The sequence below is a fragment of the Osmia bicornis genome, chromosome 2 (assembly GCF_907164935.1).
Source record: "Osmia bicornis bicornis chromosome 2, iOsmBic2.1, whole genome shotgun sequence".
Lineage (NCBI taxonomy): Eukaryota > Metazoa > Arthropoda > Insecta > Hymenoptera > Megachilidae > Osmia > Osmia bicornis.
The window spans coordinates 11,635,297-11,656,836 of record NC_060217.1 but is presented as its reverse complement, the minus strand read 5'-3'; the positions used below and the strand labels follow the sequence as shown (position 1 = coordinate 11,656,836).

General features: G+C 31.7%; 7 protein-coding genes and 1 long non-coding RNA gene across 12 annotated transcripts; 4 read left to right on the top strand and 4 right to left on the bottom strand.

Moving 5' to 3' along the window:
- Window positions 1–344: 344 nt before the first annotated feature.
- Window positions 345–3,548, bottom strand: LOC114871480 (voltage-dependent anion-selective channel-like). 2 transcript variants are annotated; one of them, XM_029177435.2, is made up of 6 exons: window positions 3,424–3,548; window positions 2,208–2,530; window positions 1,983–2,104; window positions 1,534–1,642; window positions 1,240–1,448; window positions 345–1,121 (listed from the first exon to the last, which is right to left on the bottom strand). In XM_029177435.2, exons 2-6 carry the CDS (start codon window positions 2,525–2,527, stop codon window positions 1,030–1,032), a joined length of 852 nt encoding a protein of 283 aa, XP_029033268.1. In that variant the 5' UTR covers window positions 2,528–2,530; window positions 3,424–3,548; the 3' UTR covers window positions 345–1,029. The 2 variants fall into 2 exon arrangements, with proteins under 2 accessions (XP_029033268.1, XP_029033269.1); XM_029177436.2 differs by lacking the exon at window positions 3,424–3,548 and adding an exon at window positions 3,096–3,379.
- Window positions 3,549–3,740: 192 nt separating this feature from the next.
- On the top strand, window positions 3,741–7,884 carry LOC114871476 (SET domain-containing protein SmydA-8-like). Of its 3 annotated transcripts, XM_046290149.1 has the most exons (10): window positions 3,741–4,402; window positions 4,489–4,587; window positions 5,067–5,137; window positions 5,353–5,572; window positions 5,797–6,047; window positions 6,124–6,291; window positions 6,414–6,640; window positions 6,716–6,926; window positions 7,308–7,453; window positions 7,563–7,884. In XM_046290149.1, exons 2-10 carry the CDS (start codon window positions 4,570–4,572, stop codon window positions 7,793–7,795), a joined length of 1,545 nt encoding a protein of 514 aa, XP_046146105.1. In that variant the 5' UTR covers window positions 3,741–4,402; window positions 4,489–4,569; the 3' UTR covers window positions 7,796–7,884. The 3 variants fall into 3 exon arrangements, with proteins under 3 accessions (XP_046146105.1, XP_029033259.2, XP_029033258.2); XM_029177426.2 differs by lacking the exon at window positions 3,741–4,402 and having other exon boundaries at window positions 4,440–4,587; window positions 5,067–5,094; XM_029177425.2 differs by lacking the exon at window positions 3,741–4,402 and having other exon boundaries at window positions 4,440–4,587.
- Window positions 7,885–7,913: 29 nt separating this feature from the next.
- Window positions 7,914–11,053, top strand: LOC114871472 (SET domain-containing protein SmydA-8-like). The gene is made up of 7 exons (XM_029177412.2): window positions 7,914–8,418; window positions 8,639–8,834; window positions 8,926–9,153; window positions 9,226–9,510; window positions 9,702–9,989; window positions 10,067–10,277; window positions 10,672–11,053. Exons 1-7 carry the CDS (start codon window positions 8,339–8,341, stop codon window positions 10,980–10,982), a joined length of 1,599 nt encoding a protein of 532 aa, XP_029033245.2. The 5' UTR covers window positions 7,914–8,338; the 3' UTR covers window positions 10,983–11,053.
- On the bottom strand, window positions 10,207–10,791 carry LOC123989296. The gene is made up of 3 exons (XR_006830543.1): window positions 10,699–10,791; window positions 10,560–10,631; window positions 10,207–10,291 (listed from the first exon to the last, which is right to left on the bottom strand). It is a non-coding gene; the product is annotated as an uncharacterized LOC123989296 (long non-coding RNA).
- Window positions 11,054–11,386: 333 nt separating the features above from the next.
- On the top strand, window positions 11,387–13,348 carry LOC114871474 (erlin-1-like). 2 transcript variants are annotated; one of them, XM_029177414.2, is made up of 5 exons: window positions 11,387–11,538; window positions 11,768–11,887; window positions 11,962–12,151; window positions 12,232–12,490; window positions 12,562–13,348. In XM_029177414.2, exons 2-5 carry the CDS (start codon window positions 11,780–11,782, stop codon window positions 12,989–12,991), a joined length of 987 nt encoding a protein of 328 aa, XP_029033247.1. In that variant the 5' UTR covers window positions 11,387–11,538; window positions 11,768–11,779; the 3' UTR covers window positions 12,992–13,348. The 2 variants fall into 2 exon arrangements, with proteins under 2 accessions (XP_029033247.1, XP_029033248.1); XM_029177415.2 differs by lacking the exon at window positions 11,387–11,538 and adding an exon at window positions 11,595–11,675.
- A 268-nt stretch (window positions 13,349–13,616) lies between these two features.
- On the bottom strand, window positions 13,617–15,516 carry LOC114871473. The gene is made up of 3 exons (XM_029177413.2): window positions 15,408–15,516; window positions 15,247–15,318; window positions 13,617–15,108 (listed from the first exon to the last, which is right to left on the bottom strand). The coding sequence occupies exons 2-3, from the start codon at window positions 15,307–15,309 to the stop codon at window positions 13,807–13,809; spliced, it is 1,365 nt and encodes a 454-aa protein (XP_029033246.2). The 5' UTR covers window positions 15,310–15,318; window positions 15,408–15,516; the 3' UTR covers window positions 13,617–13,806.
- Window positions 15,517–15,645: 129 nt separating this feature from the next.
- Window positions 15,646–17,496, top strand: LOC114871449 (ribosome biogenesis protein BRX1 homolog). The gene is made up of 4 exons (XM_029177361.2): window positions 15,646–15,943; window positions 16,079–16,355; window positions 16,440–16,795; window positions 16,896–17,496. The coding sequence occupies exons 1-4, from the start codon at window positions 15,827–15,829 to the stop codon at window positions 17,178–17,180; spliced, it is 1,035 nt and encodes a 344-aa protein (XP_029033194.1). The 5' UTR covers window positions 15,646–15,826; the 3' UTR covers window positions 17,181–17,496.
- LOC114871429 (choline transporter-like 1) lies at window positions 17,262–21,494 on the bottom strand. The gene is made up of 12 exons (XM_029177301.2): window positions 21,277–21,494; window positions 21,011–21,156; window positions 20,536–20,927; window positions 20,352–20,441; window positions 19,814–19,953; window positions 19,549–19,735; window positions 19,345–19,476; window positions 19,133–19,277; window positions 18,904–19,044; window positions 18,491–18,650; window positions 18,185–18,406; window positions 17,262–18,112 (listed from the first exon to the last, which is right to left on the bottom strand). Exons 1-12 carry the CDS (start codon window positions 21,388–21,390, stop codon window positions 17,960–17,962), a joined length of 2,022 nt encoding a protein of 673 aa, XP_029033134.1. The 5' UTR covers window positions 21,391–21,494; the 3' UTR covers window positions 17,262–17,959.
- Between the last annotated feature and the right edge of the window lie 46 nt (window positions 21,495–21,540).

The window sequence follows — 21,540 nt, the reverse complement described above, 5'->3', positions numbered from 1 at the left end:
TATTTAAAAAGTATTGATATATAAGAGAATAAAATTTAATGAGTACAAACCTCGTATAACCTGCAGTATAAACTTGCCGCATAAAACAAGCTTATGAGATATAACCAAAAATATTTATTTTAATATATTACTTTGAAAACGTCAAATATTTATATAAGAAGTCAAGCTTTAAATTATGGAAATACTATCTCGTATTCCAACAGAAAATATTTCACAATAGGGTTTCACCCCTAACATAGCTACACTGGCAGTAACGTTTACATTAATTATGTAGGCAGGAATGAATGATGATTTCATTTTGAGAACGAAAGTTGAGTATGTTTGACATTTAACACTATTCAATCTCAAGTCCCTGTATTTAGCTGTTTATTTACTATCATATCAGGTGCAAATATTTTTACACAAAAAAATTCAGTTATTGACACTAAAGATGCAGCTGTAGAAACATATGTGCAGCATGCTATGCATTCTTATTTTAACTGACCGCAAAGTTTACAATTATTTCACAACTTGATAACATTTATTACTTAAAAAATATACTTCCAGAAAAATTTAAACACATTTTATTTCTAATTTAACTTTACCAGTTATTGTAATCAACATTGTTTTATGCATTTTTTTTGTCTTTTCTGTTAAAGTTTGGAGTAATCTTTGATTTCATTATTAGATTGAAAACTTTCCACAGGAATTAGTAACAGGCTGCACCATATCAAATGTAAACGAATTATGGAGGAAAGGATAGTACACTTTTGTTTCATTTAAGGAGTTATGAATCGCACTGTTCATGAGGAGGTATTGTTACTATACCATGTTTATACTCATAATTGTGTATATTTTAAACTAATACCCCTTTAACTATTTTTAAATGATGCATGATATCTTGTGGCATCTATTTCGGGATAAACCTATCTATATTTTATAGGCAATATTTTATCTGAAGCATGTACTGTGATGCTGCTTTTATGACACAAAGGTCATGAAATGACCTTTTAGTGAGTCAAGTCCTTTTGTGTCTGTGATCAATCAGATTTAAGCCTGAAGATCTAATGCAAGACCCACCTTGTGTCCACCAGAACCAAAGTTCTTTCCATCAATATTTGTAGACAGTGTCAAGGTTATACCTAAAAATGTTAACAAAATTTAGATTAATTAATTACCCATTAATTCACATTAACAGGTACATGTTAGTGATTAATAAAAAAAAAAGAAAATACTTTCACAAAATTAAATTTGACTTGCCTTCACGTAATTTTTGTTGATATCCCAAACCTACTTGAAGATTGGAATTGATCTTAGCTCTGACAGATGCATCTGTATCAAGATTGTATCTTGTACCAATTCCAAATTGTGTAACATTATTACTTGAGTTCCACTCAAGATTAATTGCTCCTTCCAGGTCTGGTTTTATCTTATGATAAATGAGACCACTAAAGTCACAGCCATTATTTCTACAAAAAAGAATGAATTGAAAATATTTAAAGAACTTAATAACGTGTTATTTTTCTTAAATGTGTTCAGGATATTTAAACATACACTGCAGCATGAAGGGTGAAGTCGGAGGCAATGAATCCAAGCGCAAAATTATTCTTTGTAAGTTTGTTTCTTTGCGTATCAAAACAAGCCTGGTAACCAGCCAGCCATCCTAAAATGTAATTATATGTAATTCTAAAGTTTACAATAAATTAACTCATTCAGCTTTATTGTATCACATCCTTACATTCTTCTTCTAGCATATCTTGGATATTCAGAATGAAAAAGGAGAAGGCTTGAGTGGAATTACAAGGAATCAATCGCATGGTAACAAATGTATGAAAACTATTAAATATCTAAACAATAAATAAATCTATGGTTTCTCAATTTTAATACTAGAAATAAAATGAAGTATTAATAATCACACACTACAACTTAAATTAAGGTACATGATACAACTGTATAATAGTAATATAAATTATCACAACTCATGTTGTGCATCTTTAACTCACCTTGATATCCTATAACGGATGATGCATTTACAAGAGGGCCAGCAGAAAGACTAAGATCAAAATCAGCAGTTGCAGATACATTATCATGTTTGTAAGATGTCTTTAATTTGCCAGTCTTGGTCCTATGGTCATTAAAAAATTATTCAAACAATTAGATTGAGTACTTTCAAGGAAATGATAAAAAAAAGATTAAGAATGACAAGATTAAATGATGCAATGTTTTACCCTGTCTGTGGGGAAAATGTACAGCCATAGCCAAGGGTAAGACCTTTGAGCAACTTATCAGAGAAAGTAACATCAGTGGCAAGAGTATTATCTGTGTTCCACTTTTCACTAAATTTTAATCCATAATCATCAATTTTATACTTGGTTTCCAAAGTACCAAATACTTTTCCAGTGTCCTGATTAGATACCCCACCTGTAGCAAACTCTACACCAGATTTGGTCTTTGATTTTATATCTAACTTGATTAAACCAAAGTGATATCCATCAGAAAATAAATCACGAGCATTTTTGCCTAATTCAGTGTAGGTCGGTGGGGCCATGATCTATAAAAAGATATTAGATACATGAACTTGACCATTAACTTGTCAAAATCATATTGATATTTTATTATGTGTACTAATTATATATCTGTTTGTGACTAAATAGACATATAACATGTATTTTGCTATAATTATATATTGACTACAGACAGTGCTAAAGAATTCTAAAAATAGTCATCTTTAACCCACAGGTATTAGATGGTCAAACAATATCAACTTCTATGTTATAATTCGCTCAATAAATATTTTAATGATAAGTAGTTAGTAAATTAAACAATTATTTGATGACACAGCAAATTAAAAGTGTAACTTAGTTAATAAGGAACTGCTAATATATTTTACACTTATAGTGTTATAAAAAAATATATTATTTTATACAATTAGTGATGTTTAATACAATTAACAGAAAAAAAGTGTATGAATTCTTTAATAATAAATTCGTTAGGAAAAACTGTTAAAAAATATATATAAGTAAGAAATTATCAACATAATTACAAGGAAAAATACAATAAATAATTGTATATCGTTAATATAACATAACATAGAGAAAAAATGGAGTGGTATTGACCTGCCTAGGTATTACATAAGGCGCAAATCAGTGATTTCCAATTTCCTCAATATGATATTCATATTGTTACAAATCAAATTATCCTTCCCAATCAAAATCGTTACTACTTAAATCACGTAGTAAGAACAAAACGTTTAAATCCATATAAAAGAAAATTAACAGAAATAATCGCATATAACACCGTTAGACGACAGCCGACATTATCAGTAACTCATGCCGGCTTTGCAAAAACTTAATTTTTTGTTATAAATATCGTACTATATACGCGAGAACAAAGATTTTAATTTATATCTGATGCGTGTACGTAATGCAATTCATTAATACTTACTATTTTATGTTATAAGACACGAGTGGAGAAAACTACGTGAGTTCGTCTTATAATTGCGTACGTGAGACGATATGCTAACCGGGAGAGAAAAATGGAACTTGTGCGCAACTGTGCCTACGCATGCGTAACACAGAATTCTGCAAATAATGTTAAACCGTTGTTTATGTGAAAATATCGATATCTGGTAATGAAAAAAATCTTATTATCTTTCTTAAAAAATCGTAATCTTGTACAGAACGTGATACATTTAATTATTTAATTCTTGTATTGATCTACTTTCTGGATATTACGTAACCTCGAATATTACCCTGACGGTCGTGATTTTTGCACTTACATATTCTGTTCATTCAATTTATTGAACGTCAATAAAAAAATAAGAATACTGAGAAGAACATTTATTTCCCTTTTAATAATTACTTCTTAACAACCACTTTTATAATATGGTATTGATATCTTTAAATAAATAATTTAATGTACAGAGTAAAAAAGAATATGTTCAAAATGTCAGTTTATAGCTGCATCTCGTACTTGATGATTTTTTACAACTGATTGTATGAGATGTTAATTTTGTATACGAATTATTAACAATATATCTGTATTGTAACTGTAATGCAAGTTATACATGTATAACTAAAGGATAATGCTTTAAAATCCATTAGTTTTATATTTTCAAACTATTCTCAAAATGGTCATCCTCTCTAGAAGTTACTCTTTCCCAAGACAAAATGGTATAGATGATACGATTAAAAATGTACAAAAAATTATGTTCTATGTATAAATTATTTGCGAAAATAAAAAGAATGCTTTTATTTTTCGACTATCCCGCGAACTTATCGAAATGCTTGGATGTTTCTGCACATTTCGAGATCCCAAAATAGACTGGCTAGCTTGATGCAAAGTCACTTATGTTTTCTACGCGAAGTCGAGACTCTTCGCGAAAGACGGTTGAGATCATTTCTTTGGCAGTGTTTGCGCATAGGTATATTTTTAATGAGACAATTGGTTATATATAAAGGACCGCAGAGATTCAATATTCAGTACATTTGTATCTTTTCGCATTAGTAGATCACTGAATTAAATTCGAGCGCAAAGAACGCTCTGAGCAAAGCAATTCATTATCAACACTAATCGAGTACTTCGTCAACCATGTCTCAACAAAGCTCGGTGCGTTTTGAATTTTACTTACTAGAAGCAATTAAACTTATTAAAATAATTAACACATGTAATGCCGTTTCTATAATTAATTTTTAACATGAAACAAAAAATATTTACCATCACTTTTGAATTAAGCTTTAAGTTGTTATTATTATTTAGTAGACTCATATTCATTATAATGTATTTTAATTTAATATCATTTTGCTATAATATATGATACAAGTTTTTACCAAACGTCAGTACATAGTACGTTGATTAAAAACATATAGAAGATATGTAATTTAAAACAGGTAGTAACATATAGTTCTTACGAAATCGATACACTAAATTAATTTATCTATGTATCTGCTTAGCTACAGTAAATCTAGAACGATATTGTCTTTCATATTGTATTTATTGCATAAAGACAGTATCGATTAAGAATGCATAATAAGTTGGTTCATTCGAAAATAGATACACAAGTTTTTGTTTGTAATCATTTCTTTCAGGGTGCTGCAGCAAAGTTGGAGGAGAAAAGTACGGAAAAGTATAAGATCCTTCAAAATGATAAAGTGGGAAGGTATAATACCTTTACGTAGGCAATCGGATACTCGTTTCTATATATTCCTTAAAAATTTTCTATATTTTTATCAAAATATTGCAAAACCATATCAATTGCTTAAACGAATCAAAGTAAAAATTGGAGAAATTGAAACTTTAATGGATATCTGGGTTCCCGATTGCCCATACGATAGAAGTTAGATCAATTTCCTAAAATTAATTTTTATTTTTTAGATATATGGTAGCAAATAAGCAATTAGAAGCTGGCGAAGAAATGATCACAGAGATGCCTTTTATCGTTGGACCAAAGGCATTCACTTATCCCTTGTGTCTTTCGTGTTATACACCATGGCCTCCATCGACAAACGATAAACCGCTTTGTTCAAGATGCGGATGGCCTGTTTGTTCTACTGAATGTGAAAACCAACCTCAACATAAAGATTACGAATGCCAGGTGCGAAATGAAAAAAAAAAAAAAATATGTACCGATCGAATTGAGTAACCTCCTTCTTTTTCGAAGTCGGTTAAAAAGCAATTAGCATATCATATCTTTGCACTTCGACTTTCAACTTTTAACGTCTTCGTTTTTGAACATCTTCGTATATTTTCTATTATGCGTGTAGAATTTGTGAGAATAGAGGCAAAAAATTAAAAACAAATTATATTCATTATTTATAGATATTTGCACGGGCCAACGAAAAGTTCAACGTGCAAGCGGCCTTGGAAGAAACGAATGAGAATGGTGTCCCACAATTAGAATGTATAACGCCATTAAGATTGCTCCTAGAGACAGAAAAGAATCCTGAGAGATGGAACAAGGAAGTGAAAAATATGGAGGCACATAATAAAATAAGAAGCCAAAAGGAACACTGGAAATCCGACCATGTAAATGTAGTAGAATATTTAAGAAAACAAGTTAAACTAGACAGGTATTAATATTCGACACAGTCGAAAAATATGATGTTAACAAGAATTTGTTAAATGTGGTACACTAATTTGTTACAGATTCTCGGAGGAATTTATTCAAACGATTTGTGGAATTTTGGAAATCAATACTTTTGAAATTCGAACACGGAAAGGATATAGTGCGAGAGCACTTTATCCAACAGTTGCTCTTATGAATCACTCGTGTGTCTCGAATACTTGCCATAGCATTTCACCGAGTGATTACAGGTAAATTACCTTTCTTTTCAAAGTCTTCTCAATTTCAATTTCTCAACCACGAAGTGAACTCGGCTTACAATTCTATGAAGCAGAAAAAAATAATTAGTAATATACCTTGATTTAATTTACAGAATACGATTGCGTACGACCGTACAAGTACCACCGGGTGGTGAACTCTACGGAAGTTACACTCATTCGTTACTTCCGACAATGCTCAGAAGAGAACACCTTCTCGAAGGGAAGTACTTTGCATGTGCTTGTCCAAGGTGTTCAGATCCTACTGAACTTGGCACACACATGTCTTCATTGAAATGTAACAAATGCGACAACGGAATCGTCATGTCTTTAGATTCTTTAGGTACTGAAACATTATAATGATATTGCAAAAAATCATCAAGTCCAATTCCTTGCATACTATAAAAGTACTTTGTAGATCCCGACAGTTTATGGAAATGCACGCATTGCGAATTCACAACGTCGGGACCAGCCGTTCGGAAGGTGTTGCACATTATACAAGCAGAAGTCGATGTGGTGGAGACCATCAGCGGTGCCGATGGAGCTGATGCTATTCAAGAGAGAGAGAAGGTCATAAAGAAATACCACTCTGTACTGCATCCTCGCCACGCTTTTCTGACTATGTTGAGGTAAATTATCTTGAGAAGGGGGCTATAGTATTTAGACATTCTGTCACTTTTGTACAGGCCAAACGGTAAGAGTTGTAGAAAAAATTTTTGCGCTATTGCGTTTAGTGGATTAAAATCTCAACGAACAGCCGACAAAAAAATTTTTTTTTGCCACTTTCGGTCTGACCGGAAATGGCCGAAAAAGGGTTGGCTCTAGAGCGAATTTCGCTCTAGTTCATTTTAGCTTGTTAAAGTTATTCGTGTCTATTAATTCAAACAATACCATGATTGGGAGTACCTTGTGTTCTTCCTAAAAATAGAAGGCCTGGTATTGCAAGGGTTGATGATTTTCATTCTATAACTATTCCAGTATGGTATAATTTGTTGCTTTAACTTTTTCAGACACTCATTAACGCAAATGTATGGTCGCGTTGATGAATATCTCCTAGATGATTTACCGGACGTTGTATTAGAGCATAAAATCGATATGTGCAGGTTACTACTGCAAGTATTGGACGTCATAGAACCTGGTTATTCTCGTATAAGAGGTGCAGCTCACTTTTTATTATTCTTTATTGCTCTTTTGACTTTTTATTAAGATCTTGATTTACTTAGTTAGATAATGACGTTTAATAGATATTTTTTCTGTTCTTCCAGGTATGACGTTATACGAGCTCCACGCACCGTTGTTGTTCACAGCAAAAACACAATGGAACGCCGGAGTGATCGACGAGGCTGCACTGAAATCAAAAATGATAGAAGCTTCAAACATTTTAAAAGAAGCAGCTACGATCTTATGCTTAGAGCCACCGGATACGCCTGAGGGTGAAATAGGTCTCGTTGCGAAAGAATCGTTAATTGAACTTGAACAGTCGATCAATAATTTATAAGTATTTATAATGTGATTACATTAACACTTGTATAAATGTATTTATTTGTTAATAAACGAATGTGACTAATAAATGTATAATATAAATAATTAAACACGTTTTATTCCAAAAAATGACTTACCTATACATATGTATTCAATTAACAAATATTCCATCTTCCTATTTCGCTTCAAAATCCCCATTTTTCACATTTTTTGAAGTTTAAAATAATGAAATTTTAGTTTACTTACTTCATCAAAATCGAAGGGAACAGTTTGATAGACAGGATGTTATAATTAATGAACATGTTAAAGAAACACGTAACATTGTATTTTCTAATACAATGCCCACGCATTATTTTGTAGCGAGCACGCGCTACACTGACTTCTAATAATACAACGTATCGAGAGTACCAAAGAGAGACTCCCGCTACAACTTCCTGTATTTCGGTGTCAGTTACAAACTGTATAAAATACACGATACAACGAGGCTCCCACGAATCTAAATAACTATAGTATCGTTTAATTGTAATTTGATTTTACTCGGGAAGAGTTCCAGTTAAATATGATTATGGAAGAGAAGCCGAAAACTAGTGCAACATCTACGTTAAAGTATAAAGTTGCTCGTTCAGAAAAATTTGGCAGGTACAATCATCGAATCGCAATCTTAAAAAAAATAATAAATCTTTAAATCACACTTCAATACAATTGCAAATTAATATATTTAAAAGATTGTAATCCATGTAGTTGGAACAAGTCTTCAATGAATATTAAAGCAATGATTTTTAAAATAAAGTGTTACCTATTATTCTATATTGTAAAATGTGTTTTGATGTGCATCACCTATCTTATCACATTTTGAAAGATATTTGCAGGCAGCAAAAAATTTGCAAGCAGGTGAAGTGATCCTTCGAGAAAAACCAGTCGCGGTTGGACCAATAACATCCAGCAATGATTATGTGTGTTTCGCGTGTCTGCGTTTTTTGCCTAAAATCAAGAAAGGAACACAATACCTTTGCTCCAAATGCAATGTCGCACCTTTGTGCGGCCCTGGTTGCGAGGTAATAAATTTCGAAAATAAATCGTACCTTTCGTTCGAATTTAAAATTAGAATTACAAATTAACATTGTTAACTACAATTTATAAATTTAGGAACAGTCGAAGCATCATACACCTTACGAATGTGACACGTTTAAAAATAATAAAAAGCTATCATCAGATAACATAGGAGAAATCATTGGTATATTATTGCCTTTAAGACTATGGTTCCTAAATCAAACAGATCCAGAAATATGGAAAAGAGTTGAAACCATGGAAGCTCATATAGATGAAAGGAGAAACACATCTGTATGGAGAGACAGAGAAATCAATGTTATAAACGTATGTAGGTAAAAAAAAGCGAAGAAAAAGTTTAACAATGTTCAGTAATGAAAACATCTATGTTATAAATAGGTAATGAAAGCACTCCACTTGATTCCTGAAGATGATGCATCTATCCCGGACCATCTGCAACAGATGTGCGGAATTTTAGACGTGAATACTTTCGAGCTAAGATCTCCGGGAGGTTTGGATGGGCTTCTTTTGCGAGGTTTATATGTAGCAGCCTCCTTCATGGCTCATGATTGCAGAGGAAACACTCATCTGACTGTGGACGATGATTTTCAGCTTACTGTGTATGCTAGTTTACCGATTAAAGAAGACGGAGCGATTCTTTTTAATTACACATCGTCCCTTTTGGTTTGTGAATTTTCTGTTTTTTGACGATTTTGATGTTATTTTTATTTATTTAATTCTCTCAGCGAATGTCCACGGTTCTCGTAGTGCCCTTGTAACGGAAATGTTAATCTTTTACAATTGAAATCTTCGAATTTATGAAAAGTAATATCCTGTAATTGTATAAAAATACTGATTGATATATTCATTATTAGGGAACAGTAGGTAGAAGAGATCACTTGCGAGGAGGGAAGTATTTCGAATGTGAATGCTCATTATGTAGCGATCCCTACGAAATGGGATCCCATATGAGTAGTATTCTATGTCCACGATGCAGGAAAGGATACATGGGAATACAAAATCCATTGACGAGATACCCGTACGAAAAAGGTACAGCATGGCAATGCGACAAATGCAGACGATGTATCGGTGGTCGCCTTGTAAGAGCCACTGTTAATATATCTAGAACACTGATTGATGATATGGATGATTATGATATCAAAGTTTGTATATGATCAACAGTTTGAAGATTATATCAAAATTTTTAAAAATTGATATTTCTTTGATAATCATATTATAGGGAATGGAAGCATTAACGAAAAAATTATTGGGATCACTTCATCCAAATCATTTTCTAATGCTATCCTTGAAGCAGAAGTTACTAGCCGCGTATAGGAAAGAAGTGGCAACTCCAAATCCACAGAAAGAAATTATGCAACGAATGTTGGATGCTTGTAGAGAAATGTATAATGTGTTGGAGATAGTAGAACCAGGGATATCTCGGTTGAAAGGTAAACCCAATATTCTGAAAGCAAATAAAATTTATCGTAGTATTAGTGTGAGTAACTGATAACGCGGCTGAATAGATACGTATGCCGCAGTTCACCAGAGTCCATTACTGCGACGCGCAGGTTGGAAGATGGTGGGGGAACGCAGCGAGCTCTCTGCTAATCGCTTTCCACTTCGTTCGGGAGTATCGCCAATCAGGGCGAAGATGCGTACTGGAGATGCGCGAAGAACGAAAATTGGTCTTTACGCAGTTATGGACTCTGATGAACTGCGGTATAGATTACCGATTGTTATTAGGCGTTTTTTATTAATTCTCATCAGAATCTACAATCTGTTTTCCTAAGTACCTCCATCTTCTGAAAAATTTAATTTTCATTTTTATTCTTAAAATTTTAGGAATAATGTTGTACGAAATGCATTTACCACTGGTACTACTTGCAAACCGCGCATACTCTGCGCGGGAAATTTCTTCAGCGGAACTGGCCTCGCGCCTTGAAGAAGCCGGAAGTCTTTTAAAGAAGTCCTTAATGATGCTCCTTTTGGAACCAGTGGACACACCCGAAGGGAAATTAGCTAAACGAGCTCTGCAAGAATTGAAAGCACTAAATCAAAATATAGCCGACGTTAAAACGATTACAATAGCTGATCAGAAATGTAGCCATGATAAAAAGAAACCGCAAAGAAATAAATCTGCTAAGAATAAATGAACATGAAACGCTTAAATAAGCGTGTCAAGAAAATATTTGTTTCTATATACAATAGTAATAATAATGATTTTTGCAGAAATTACCTTCTTTATTTGTTCATTAATTCATTGAAACTATTAATTTATTTAAATAATTTGTTGATAATCTTAGACTTATCTAATGTTATTCAGAAATCCGTTATTATCCGATTTTGTAATTTAAATTCTCCCCTTCTTTTGTGGACTACTGCTGTATCTCAATAATGACAAATCTGTAATTATCTGTAAAAATATTGCGGCATATATGTAATTTATATATAAAAATATAGTTTTAATAAAAATGTAAACTTTCTTTTATTACTTTTTTGTATAAAGTTGTTAAACTATCTAATTTACGGTCGAATCCAATACACTGTGACTGACTCAGACTGACTGTGACCTAAACCACTATGGCAGCCGGTTGAAGCATAAATAGTGAAGTTTAAAAATATGGAAATAACGAAATTTTGTTATTTAAGAAACTAAATTTGCAAATTTATTATTTCTTACACAGTATTTTACTTCTGTAAAAAAAACAGGTAATGTTTTGACTATGAAATTTTGTAATATAACCTCCATGATACCAACATGAATAAACTAAGAAAATGAGTTATTGCTATTTTATCAATAAAATTGTACAAACTTGTTAACGCGTATTGCATTGAATTCATCAATTGTAATTTATTCAAATAAATATGTAGATGTATGAAAGAAGTGATATATATTAATTTTGTCATTTTATAAATCTAATTTTTTTGTTCATTTTAGCACACAAGCATTATGTTTGATCAAAGTATAATTGGGATATGCTTTTTCATCTGCTTAGCAATAGTCTTCAACTTTTCTTTACACCGTATAGAGGAAGGTCATGTTGGTGTTTATTTTAGGGTGAGTATGTTCACTCTTGAGTGTAAAATGATAAAAATTTGTAAAAATATATACATATTAATTATGTAACATAGGGTGGTGCACTGCTACCCCAAGTAAGTAATCCTGGATTTCATATGATGATACCTTTATTGACCACATATCGTTCAGTTCAAGTCACGTTACAAACAGATGAGGTAAAGAATGTACCATGCGGTACTAGCGGTGGTGTGATGATCTATTTTGATCGTATAGAAGTTGTAAATGTATTAGATGCAAATAGTGGTAAGAATCTTATCAGTTATTTATATAACCAATTAATGAATTATCTCATTATTTATCAACATACTTTTCTGTTTGTATAGTTTATAATATGGTGAGAAATTTCACAGCAGATTATGATCAAACATTAATATTTAATAAGATCCATCATGAATTAAATCAATTTTGTTCTGTGCACACATTGCATGAAGTTTACATAGATCTGTTTGATCAAATAGATGAAAACTTAAAAACTGCTCTTCAAAAAGACTTGAATGACTTAGCACCTGGTTTAAGCATACATGCAGTTAGAGTTACCAAGCCTAAAATTCCAGAAACTATTAGAAAAAATTATGAATTAATGTAAGTATAAATCTAAGTTCACTACTGTTAATTAATTTAGTACTAGTACTGATGAGATTATATTATTACAGGGAAGGAGAGAAAACAAAGCTATTAATATCTACGCAACATCAGAAAGTAGTAGAGAAAGATGCAGAAACTGATAGGAAGAAAGCTGTTATTGAAGCAGAGAAAGAAGCACAGGTAGCAAAGATTCAGTTCATTCAGAAAATTATGGAAAAAGAATCTCTACAACAAATAGCATCTATTGAAGATGAGATGCATTTGGCAAGACAAAAGAGTCATTCTGATGCTAATTATTATCAAATGAAAATGCAGGCAGAATCAAATAAATTACTTCTCACTAAAGAATTTTTAGAACTAAAAAAATATGAAGCACTTGCACGCAATGCAAAGATTTATTATGGTCAAGATATACCAAAAATGTTTATGTATGGAGGCTGCTCGAATGATCCTAGCATAGGTTCCACTGTAGATGTTCAAGAGTCTATAATGCAATGAATGGGCAACTCTTCTTTTTTTTCTATAATGCAATGGTTATTTTAGTTAATTCTAATATGCATTAGATGTTATTATAACGATTGTAACAGTGTTGAAAAATAATAACTATACCCAGATACTCGGTAACATTTTATTTTAATCAATGTATGTGTCTGTAATTTCTCTGATGTCAAATCTTATCAAATTCACTAGAATTTTCTAATAAAACTATTACTTACTATCTTATTAATACTATATTAAAATTTTTCAGTACATCTACATTTATAATTTATATTAATTGAGATATGACAACTAACAATATTGTATAATTTCCTAAAAAGTGTATAAGTCAAAATAAATCTTAAATTTGATCTGTTACTTTGTTTACTTTTAACAAAATTCTGACCTTGGTATCAAATACAATATATGATTAAATTAAAAATTAACTTATCGAATTTATAAATTGTTTAAATGACAATTAATTAACTTAATTTGTGTTTGAATATTTAAAAATGATATATTTTTACTATGGCTGAAGCCAGTGATGCCCTGCGGGTCTCGAAACTCTCACTCCGCTAATCACTTCCCATACGGGGTGAAACAATAGTACGGTTGAATAGGAAGAATACAGAATAACACACGTGAGTAAAAAACCGTGCGCGTCTGCACACGTTCAGTATGTGTATGTTTAATAAATATTACACAAAAATGTCCATATATACATTGATGCGCCATTTACATGATATTTACAAGAAAATGTACATTGATGCGCTATTTACATGATATTTACAAGAAAATGTACTATTTACAAAATATTTACATACAAAAAAGGATATTTAAAAATCGATGTCACTGTCGGAGTCATCGGATTGGTCCACCCACTCACCACTTTCGTCCAGAATACTATCTGTAATGTAGTCCAGTTGGCAGAACCTGTTTTCCTCCTCTGTTGCGTGGCGAATAAAATTCTGCCACGACTCGGCGGACACATTTTCTACGGCTTCGAGTACTAATGTGTGGACATCAGACAGTTTGCATGTTGTGTTTCGCGTCCTTACATACTCTTTGATTTTTGCCCATGCTAACTCGATGGGGTTCAGCTCACAGTGGTAAGGGGGAAGGCGTACCACAGTATGTCCATGCTGCTTGGCGTACTCATCGATTACGTATTCATATCGCCTTAGCTTGCGCGATAATTGTACCAGCTGCGCTTTGACATACTGTGGTTCTACCTTTTCCCCCTTAGCAACTAGCCACGTGATAATATCATTTTTCTTCCAGCTCATGCTGGGATATTTCTCCAATTTCGTACTATGGTACGAAGCACTGTCCATAACAATAACCCCCCCATCTCGTAGCATGGGCAAAATGCTGCGAAACCAGTCGAAAAATGTGTCGCTGTTTATTTCGTCGTGGTAGCCGGCAGAATTTTTCTTCGCCTCAAAACAGAGGAGGGCTCCAGGTACAAACCCATCCGATGACCCGACGTGACCTATTATTAGCTGTTTTCCTTTGTTGGTGGGCGCCGGTATGTCCCTGGACAGGGTCTTTTGTTCCGCGTTTGCAGGGCAGGTAATAGAAGTGTCGACCCGAAGTTTTCGCCTGACATCTCCCGCGTTAACCCACGTTTCATCTAAGAAGTATAACGGGCGCCCTTCGGAACGATATTTTTGTATCTGCTGTATGTACCGCTGCCTCCAGGCGACAATATGTTCTTTGTCGATCAGCGCGCTATTACGCGCGCGAATGATGTATTTAAATTCTATTCGTTTCAGTAGCCGGTATAACGACGATTCGCTGAAACTTGGAAGTTCGGGATCTTGGTTCACGGCTTCCAAAATTTTTCTCACGTTTGGAATTTCGCGCCGGAACCAAAATTCATGCACCTTCCTCCTTATGGCCACTATGTCCTCCTCGGACGTCTTCTCCAAAACATTCATGCGCGGTCTCTTCTTATTTGGAGATTTAACGGTTCCTGTTGATTTATACTCGGACACAGTCTTGGAAATTGTCAATTGCCCGATTCCAGTCTGTTTGGACAGTAATTGTATGAGAGGTCTGTACTTCATTTCTGGATGCTCCTCCTTGAGACTTTTGTACAGATCTACGATCATCATTTTCTGAGAAGATTCAACGAACTACAAAAAGAACAAAGTATGATTTCAAATATACATATTGTATGTAAAGAAAAAAGAAATATTTCGCACTTATGGTATCGAAATGCCGAAAATTTAAAAAATGTATTAAAATTATATATCTTCATAACGCGAGCTTACCTTTCCCGATGGATTTCTCTTTGTTGGAGACGCATTAGACGGTCCAGGAACTTCTTCCTCCATTTCCCAGACCTTTTAAACGAAAAATAAATACAATAAAATAAGAAATATAAAATGAATACAATAAAATAAGAGATAAAAAAGATAAAAGAAATACTTACAAAAAATAATTCAATACACAAAGAAATACACTACGCAAAAAAATACTACTCCGACAAAATATTCTGTAACTATCCGTTACACACTCCTAATGATGCACGTTTTCGCGTCGATGCACTTCATACACCGCGTGGAGACGCCTCAGCCTCAACGACTTTGTGCGCAAGGGTATGGGAGTGGGAGTATCACCAATCAGGGCGAAGATGCGCATGAAAGAACGAAAACTGGTCTTTTCGCAGACCAGTATGGATGGTTATGGACTGTGGTAACGGTAACGGCAAGTATAGATGGCGCTCGTTTTCGAGGCACAAATTTAAGACGTGTTCAGCATGGTTCAGCAACACGTGTTATAAATTGCATTCTTAACCTTAAATTGAAAAATCGTTATTGTATTTATCTATGCACTATTATCGGTTTAACTATGACAGCCAAAAAGCAATTAAAACGTAAAAGAACGGAAAGTACAAACAAGGAAAATGTACCAGAAACAAAGGTTTTACCAGCAAAAAGAATGTCAGATGAACCACCACCAAAGAAGGTTACAAACATTTTTATTCTATCCTAATGGAAAAAGTACTTAATAGATATTAATCTATATTTTGAAGTAAGATTGAAACAGAGTATTGCTAATAACTATTATATAATTCTCATTTAATCTCATTTAATTGTTTAGGTAAAATGGATTAATAAACAGAGAGTGTTAGTATTTGCTACCAGAGGAATCAGTTTTAGACATCGTCATCTTATGGATGATATAAAAACACTTATGCCTCATCATCGTACCGAATCTAAAATGGAACGTACTAAAAACTTACAAGTAGTTAATGAAATGTGTGAGATGAAAAATTGTAATAAAACAGTATTATTTGAAGGTAGAAGGAAAAAAGATCTATATTTGTGGTTTTCTAATATTCCTACAGGACCTTGTGCAAAGTTTCTTGTTGAAAATAGTAGGTATTTTATTTTTTTTTTACAAAAATTTAATAAACCATAACTAATGTTATACAAGTAATTTAATAATTTGTTCATTACAGTCTATACTATGGGAGAATTAAAGATGACTGGAAACTGTTTAAAAGGATCTCGGCCTTTATTATCATTTGATGAAAATTTTAATACAAAACCACATTATAGCCTGTTAAAAGAATTGCTTGTTCAAATATTTGGTGTTCCTAATCATCATCCTAAAAGTCAACCATTTTTTGATCATGTATATACATTTAGTGTATTAGATAATAGGATATGGTTTAGGAATTTTCAAATTTTGACAGAAGATGGTGGTTTAGCTGAAATAGGCCCAAGATTTGTATTAAATCCAATAAAAATATTTGCTAACAGTTTTGGTGGAGAAGTACTTTGGGATAATCCAAACTATATTTCTCCTGCTAAGGTATGAAATAATTAATTTTTATTTTAGCATTAACAATATGTGTTATAATTAAAAATACTGTATATACTGTAAAAAATATATGATTTTTTTTAAATTATAGTTTCGACAATCTATAAAGAAAAAAGCTGCAGGTAAATATATAAACAAGGTAGAACAGAAAACAGCGAAAGAACTTAATAAACCAAAAGAATCTTATTCATTAAATCCAATGGATGAAATATTCCAAAGTGATCCATTAGAAAAAGCATTAGAATTGAAGAAGAAAGAAATGGAAGTGTCAAACAATACCAGTGAAACAAAAAAAGTAAAAAAAAGTTTTAAACAAAAGAAACATTTAAACAAAAAAATTGGAGTAACGAATTCTAAAAAGAGAATAAAAAAATAGAAAATTTGGTGTTACATAATAATGTTTATGAAAATTCTCAATTTTTCGTGGACAATAAATTTTTATTTATCGTTGTCATTACAGTACATGTAATATTACAAATACAATTATGCTTGTGAGATTAGCAATTCGTAATTTATGTTGCATACACTTATAATTGTACAATTCAAATACTGAAAAAAATACTAAAAAGAAATATCTTTCTTTCTACAAAAAGCAGTTAAGTACTTCTTAGGCTGGTTTTATTTTATAAAAATATATGTAGCTAAAATTTAAAAAATACATGATTAAACTTTATCTTTTGTACACGTCGGAATTTTATGAAGTCTTCATTTAAGTGTACTATATACTTACAATGTAATTAAAGAAATTATGAAATACAAATATTGCATCCTATGAAATATTTAAAAATATTAAAACTATATTTATTATATTTTTCAAATCGATTTTCAAAAACTTAAATAATAATGTTAAACTATAATATGATACATTATTATCATTACTTTTGTACATGTTTTAAAATTCATTGGACTAATTAAACATAAAAATCCTTAAAATGTTAAAATTGCAGTTGTTATTCTATGTTAAAAATGAAAAATATTTTATATGAATGTATGGCAGTAGCGTTTAAATCTTACAGAGTTTGTTAACAATATTGATCTAAGCCATTATATAAGCATGATTTCTAATTAAAAAACAAATGTAGTAAAATGCGTAAAAAAGTATATAAAAAGTGTACAAACGTTGGAAAGGAAGTCAGTGTTTTAACACTGTTGTACTTATGTGTTCATTGGTGTTAATTCATGTGCTTGCTGACCATTTACATTATTACTAGATCCAAATTGTGCTAAGGCAGACTGGCGCCATTTTCCGTTTTCACCGTGCAATTGTTTGTCTTCACAGATGCAAAGAAACAAGGTATCAATTACGGTCTAAAATCAAATACATCAGTTAGTAAATAACGCACATAATTTACATCGGTAAAAATTGTATGCAATATGTACCTCATAAAGGGAAATAATACTGTGAGCAATGAAAAATGCGAAAACGCAGGTGACAAAAATCGGAGCTGCGTAAAAGTATAATCTGGGATCTTGTTTCATAAATAGTAATCCAATACTACCAGTAGCAGCTGTCACAAAACATTTACCCAAAAAGAGAATAAAATCTCCTACTCCATTAATTACAGCTATTTGTAAGGCATTACTAACAAGTGTAGTGAACGCCTAAAATAACAATAAATATAACTTTTCTTTTTTTGTACATCACATTTCATAAAAATAAATCTTTTATGTTAAAATATAACATACAATTCTTGCTGCATTACAAAAATGTGTTCCTTCAATGGCAACAACAGTATATGCATTATGATTCATATACCGAATAAATTTTTCTAAACAATAGAAACAGCATATACAACATTTTAGGCCACACTGAGCACATGGAGAAGTTTCTTTGCTTTTCTCAAATCTATGAAATACATATGTTGTAAATTATACTGGAAGAAATTTTATGTGTATATATGTGCATGCGTGTATACATGAGGGATGTTCAAAAAAATTGTACTATCTGAAAATTGCAAATTCTTTATGCTAAAACAAATGGAAAAGTTTCGTGTCGCAGCTTTTAAGATGGTATAGGATTCTTCGATTTGATTTAGCATTTCATTTTCAGGCAATGCAACTTTTTTAGGACATCATTATTATATTTATAATATACATACTTAGCATATAGGTATGTCAAAATTAAACGGGGTAATTTAAAAAGGGTTATTAAAAAGGAGCCACAAGCAACAGAACCTAAATGGTACATAACTAAATTTCCTATAGCAGAGCATACTGGAGAGGTACTAGCATCTTTTCCTCTGAAATAGTAAACATTACACATTACATAAATATTCTAAATCTATTATTTTATGTGCATATCTAAAAACTAATTTTTTATACTAATACCTAAAATACCAATGAGCAACAGCTCCTGCTATAACCATATCTTGACAAGAAACAATAAATTCAGAGGTCCATATTAATCCTATAATATATACCCACCACATATATTTCACCCAAGTTGAATCCACATATTCTACAAGGGTGAAAGCTGAAATATTTAAAACAAAAGGTAACAATCGCTAAGTTAAAAGGAAAATAAATGATAAGTATATTACTTTTAAAAGAATGCAGTGAAAAATCAAATTTCTTTTCTTCGACAAATGCACTCTTTTCTCCAACTGAACTCAAATTCAGGGGATCAAATATGTGGTTCTTGTACATTTGTACAGATTTAGTTCCAGGATAATCTGTAATTTGTAGTCATATAAATGTAATTATTATTTCTATTTTACTATTAAATAGAAAATTAGAGTACTTACTAGCTGTTGCAAGACAAAGAATTACAGTAACCCAAAAGGCAAAAAATAATATTAATGCTGCAAACGTCAACAAAGGTTGGAAAAATAGACCTGGTAACTCAGCTAAACATTTTGCACTTTCTTTGAATAATGCTGCCATAAATGCAATACGTTTACGTAATATAGTTAATAGGAACAATAAAATGACCTGCACAATATTGTAATTATGTGTTAAACACAAATTTGAATGAATAGTAAAATTCATAATAAGCTATTCATTACTTACAGTTATTACTGTTGCAATAATAGAAAAGGCTAAGAATGCTCTTTCATTTCTAACAGATTCCTCTAGAAGCTGATTTGGATCAGTTTTATCTAAAGTTCTTTTAATTTCAATATATGTCCACCATAATAGTGTACTACCAGCTGTAAAATTCGATGTAAATTATGTTTCACTTAATTACAGGTCAAATTCTTTTATACATTATAAAATGTTTATAATGAAGTTGCAACTTTTTAAGTCATTAATCTAAATCAGTATTTCAGACAATACCATCAGTTCTATTACATGTAGGAAAATACTTTTATTTCATATTTCAGTAATTTATTATTAATAATACGGGTAATGTAGATGTTTAAAGTGCTTTTATCAAAGTATTTTTCAAAGGGGGTTTTCTGTCTTGCAAAGATACTATAATCTCTCCTTCTAATTTTACCTGAATAACATAATTCCCAATAAAAATCATTATATAATATTATATACTACATTCTACAGATATACATAACATAATAATTATAATTTTTTTTTTTCTTAAAGAACTTACCAATAGTTGATACACTAACAAGAATCATTACAATCCATGTTACTATACTTGCCAACAAGTGAAATATAGCAATCATAAAAAGAGACAAAACTGAAACAAAATATGTAGAAATTTTTTATTTCGCTTCATATTATGAAATCATATTTGGGCAATGTTAAAAAAACAATAAAAGAATATACCATACCAAATGCTAGAAATGACAGAGATAAAATTTCTCTCCATGTTTTATATAAGTCTCCTAAAATTTGTTCAATAACATCCCATGAATTAATTAGACCATACAAGTTTGAAATGATAGTTTCTCCTACATCTTTAATAGCTTTAGGAATGCAACGATTAAGAACTGGTATACTCTTATATACTGGCAACTCAGGACAGGAGCCTGTTTTGTTTTTTCTATTTCCATTACTACATGCACTGAAGTCATTTCCAGGTTTATCATGACAAAGCTGTGATCCTGTTTCTTCATAAAATTTACATATTTCGTTCATTGTTGTTATAGTCCTGTCTGGACACTTTTTTACACAAATTTTTAAAGACTGGGTAACATTGTTTATGTCCAAAAAGAACAAGTATCTAAAATCATAGAGATGATAAAAGTTTTTGATATATTTTTATAAAATATATATGGATTAAATAATAGTCTTAATTATACTAACGGTTTATCGCTAGTATCTTGTCCAGAAAGCTCCATACTACCAAATTTTGGATTACTTTTCATTCCACATGTATTTCCAAAGCTATCATATCCATTTATGAGTCTTACAGGATTACCATAAACCAAAGCAAAAGCTGCTATTAAAATCTGCAAAATAATACATCTGTTAATTATATTGGATTTAATATAAAAATATTATATCTTAAATATATAATTTATGATACTTGTTTGTTAAGATATGAAATTAATGCATAAAACTATACACACCATAAGAAACCAGAACGCTATGAAGCAGCAAAGCCAGAAAATATCTGTGCATCTTCGTACACGTGTTGGATCAGGTCGTTGTTCATCATCATCATCTCCTGAACAACAAGACATTTTATACAAATGTTGTTATTGTCAAAACAAGGCGCTAAAAACCACCGAGTCGATTTCGATTTAGGAACTACTCCCTCTGCTAAATTGCCCCGAAGTTTGTAGTATCTATCACTGACTACAGAGTAGTCATTGTGCTTATTTTGTATGACA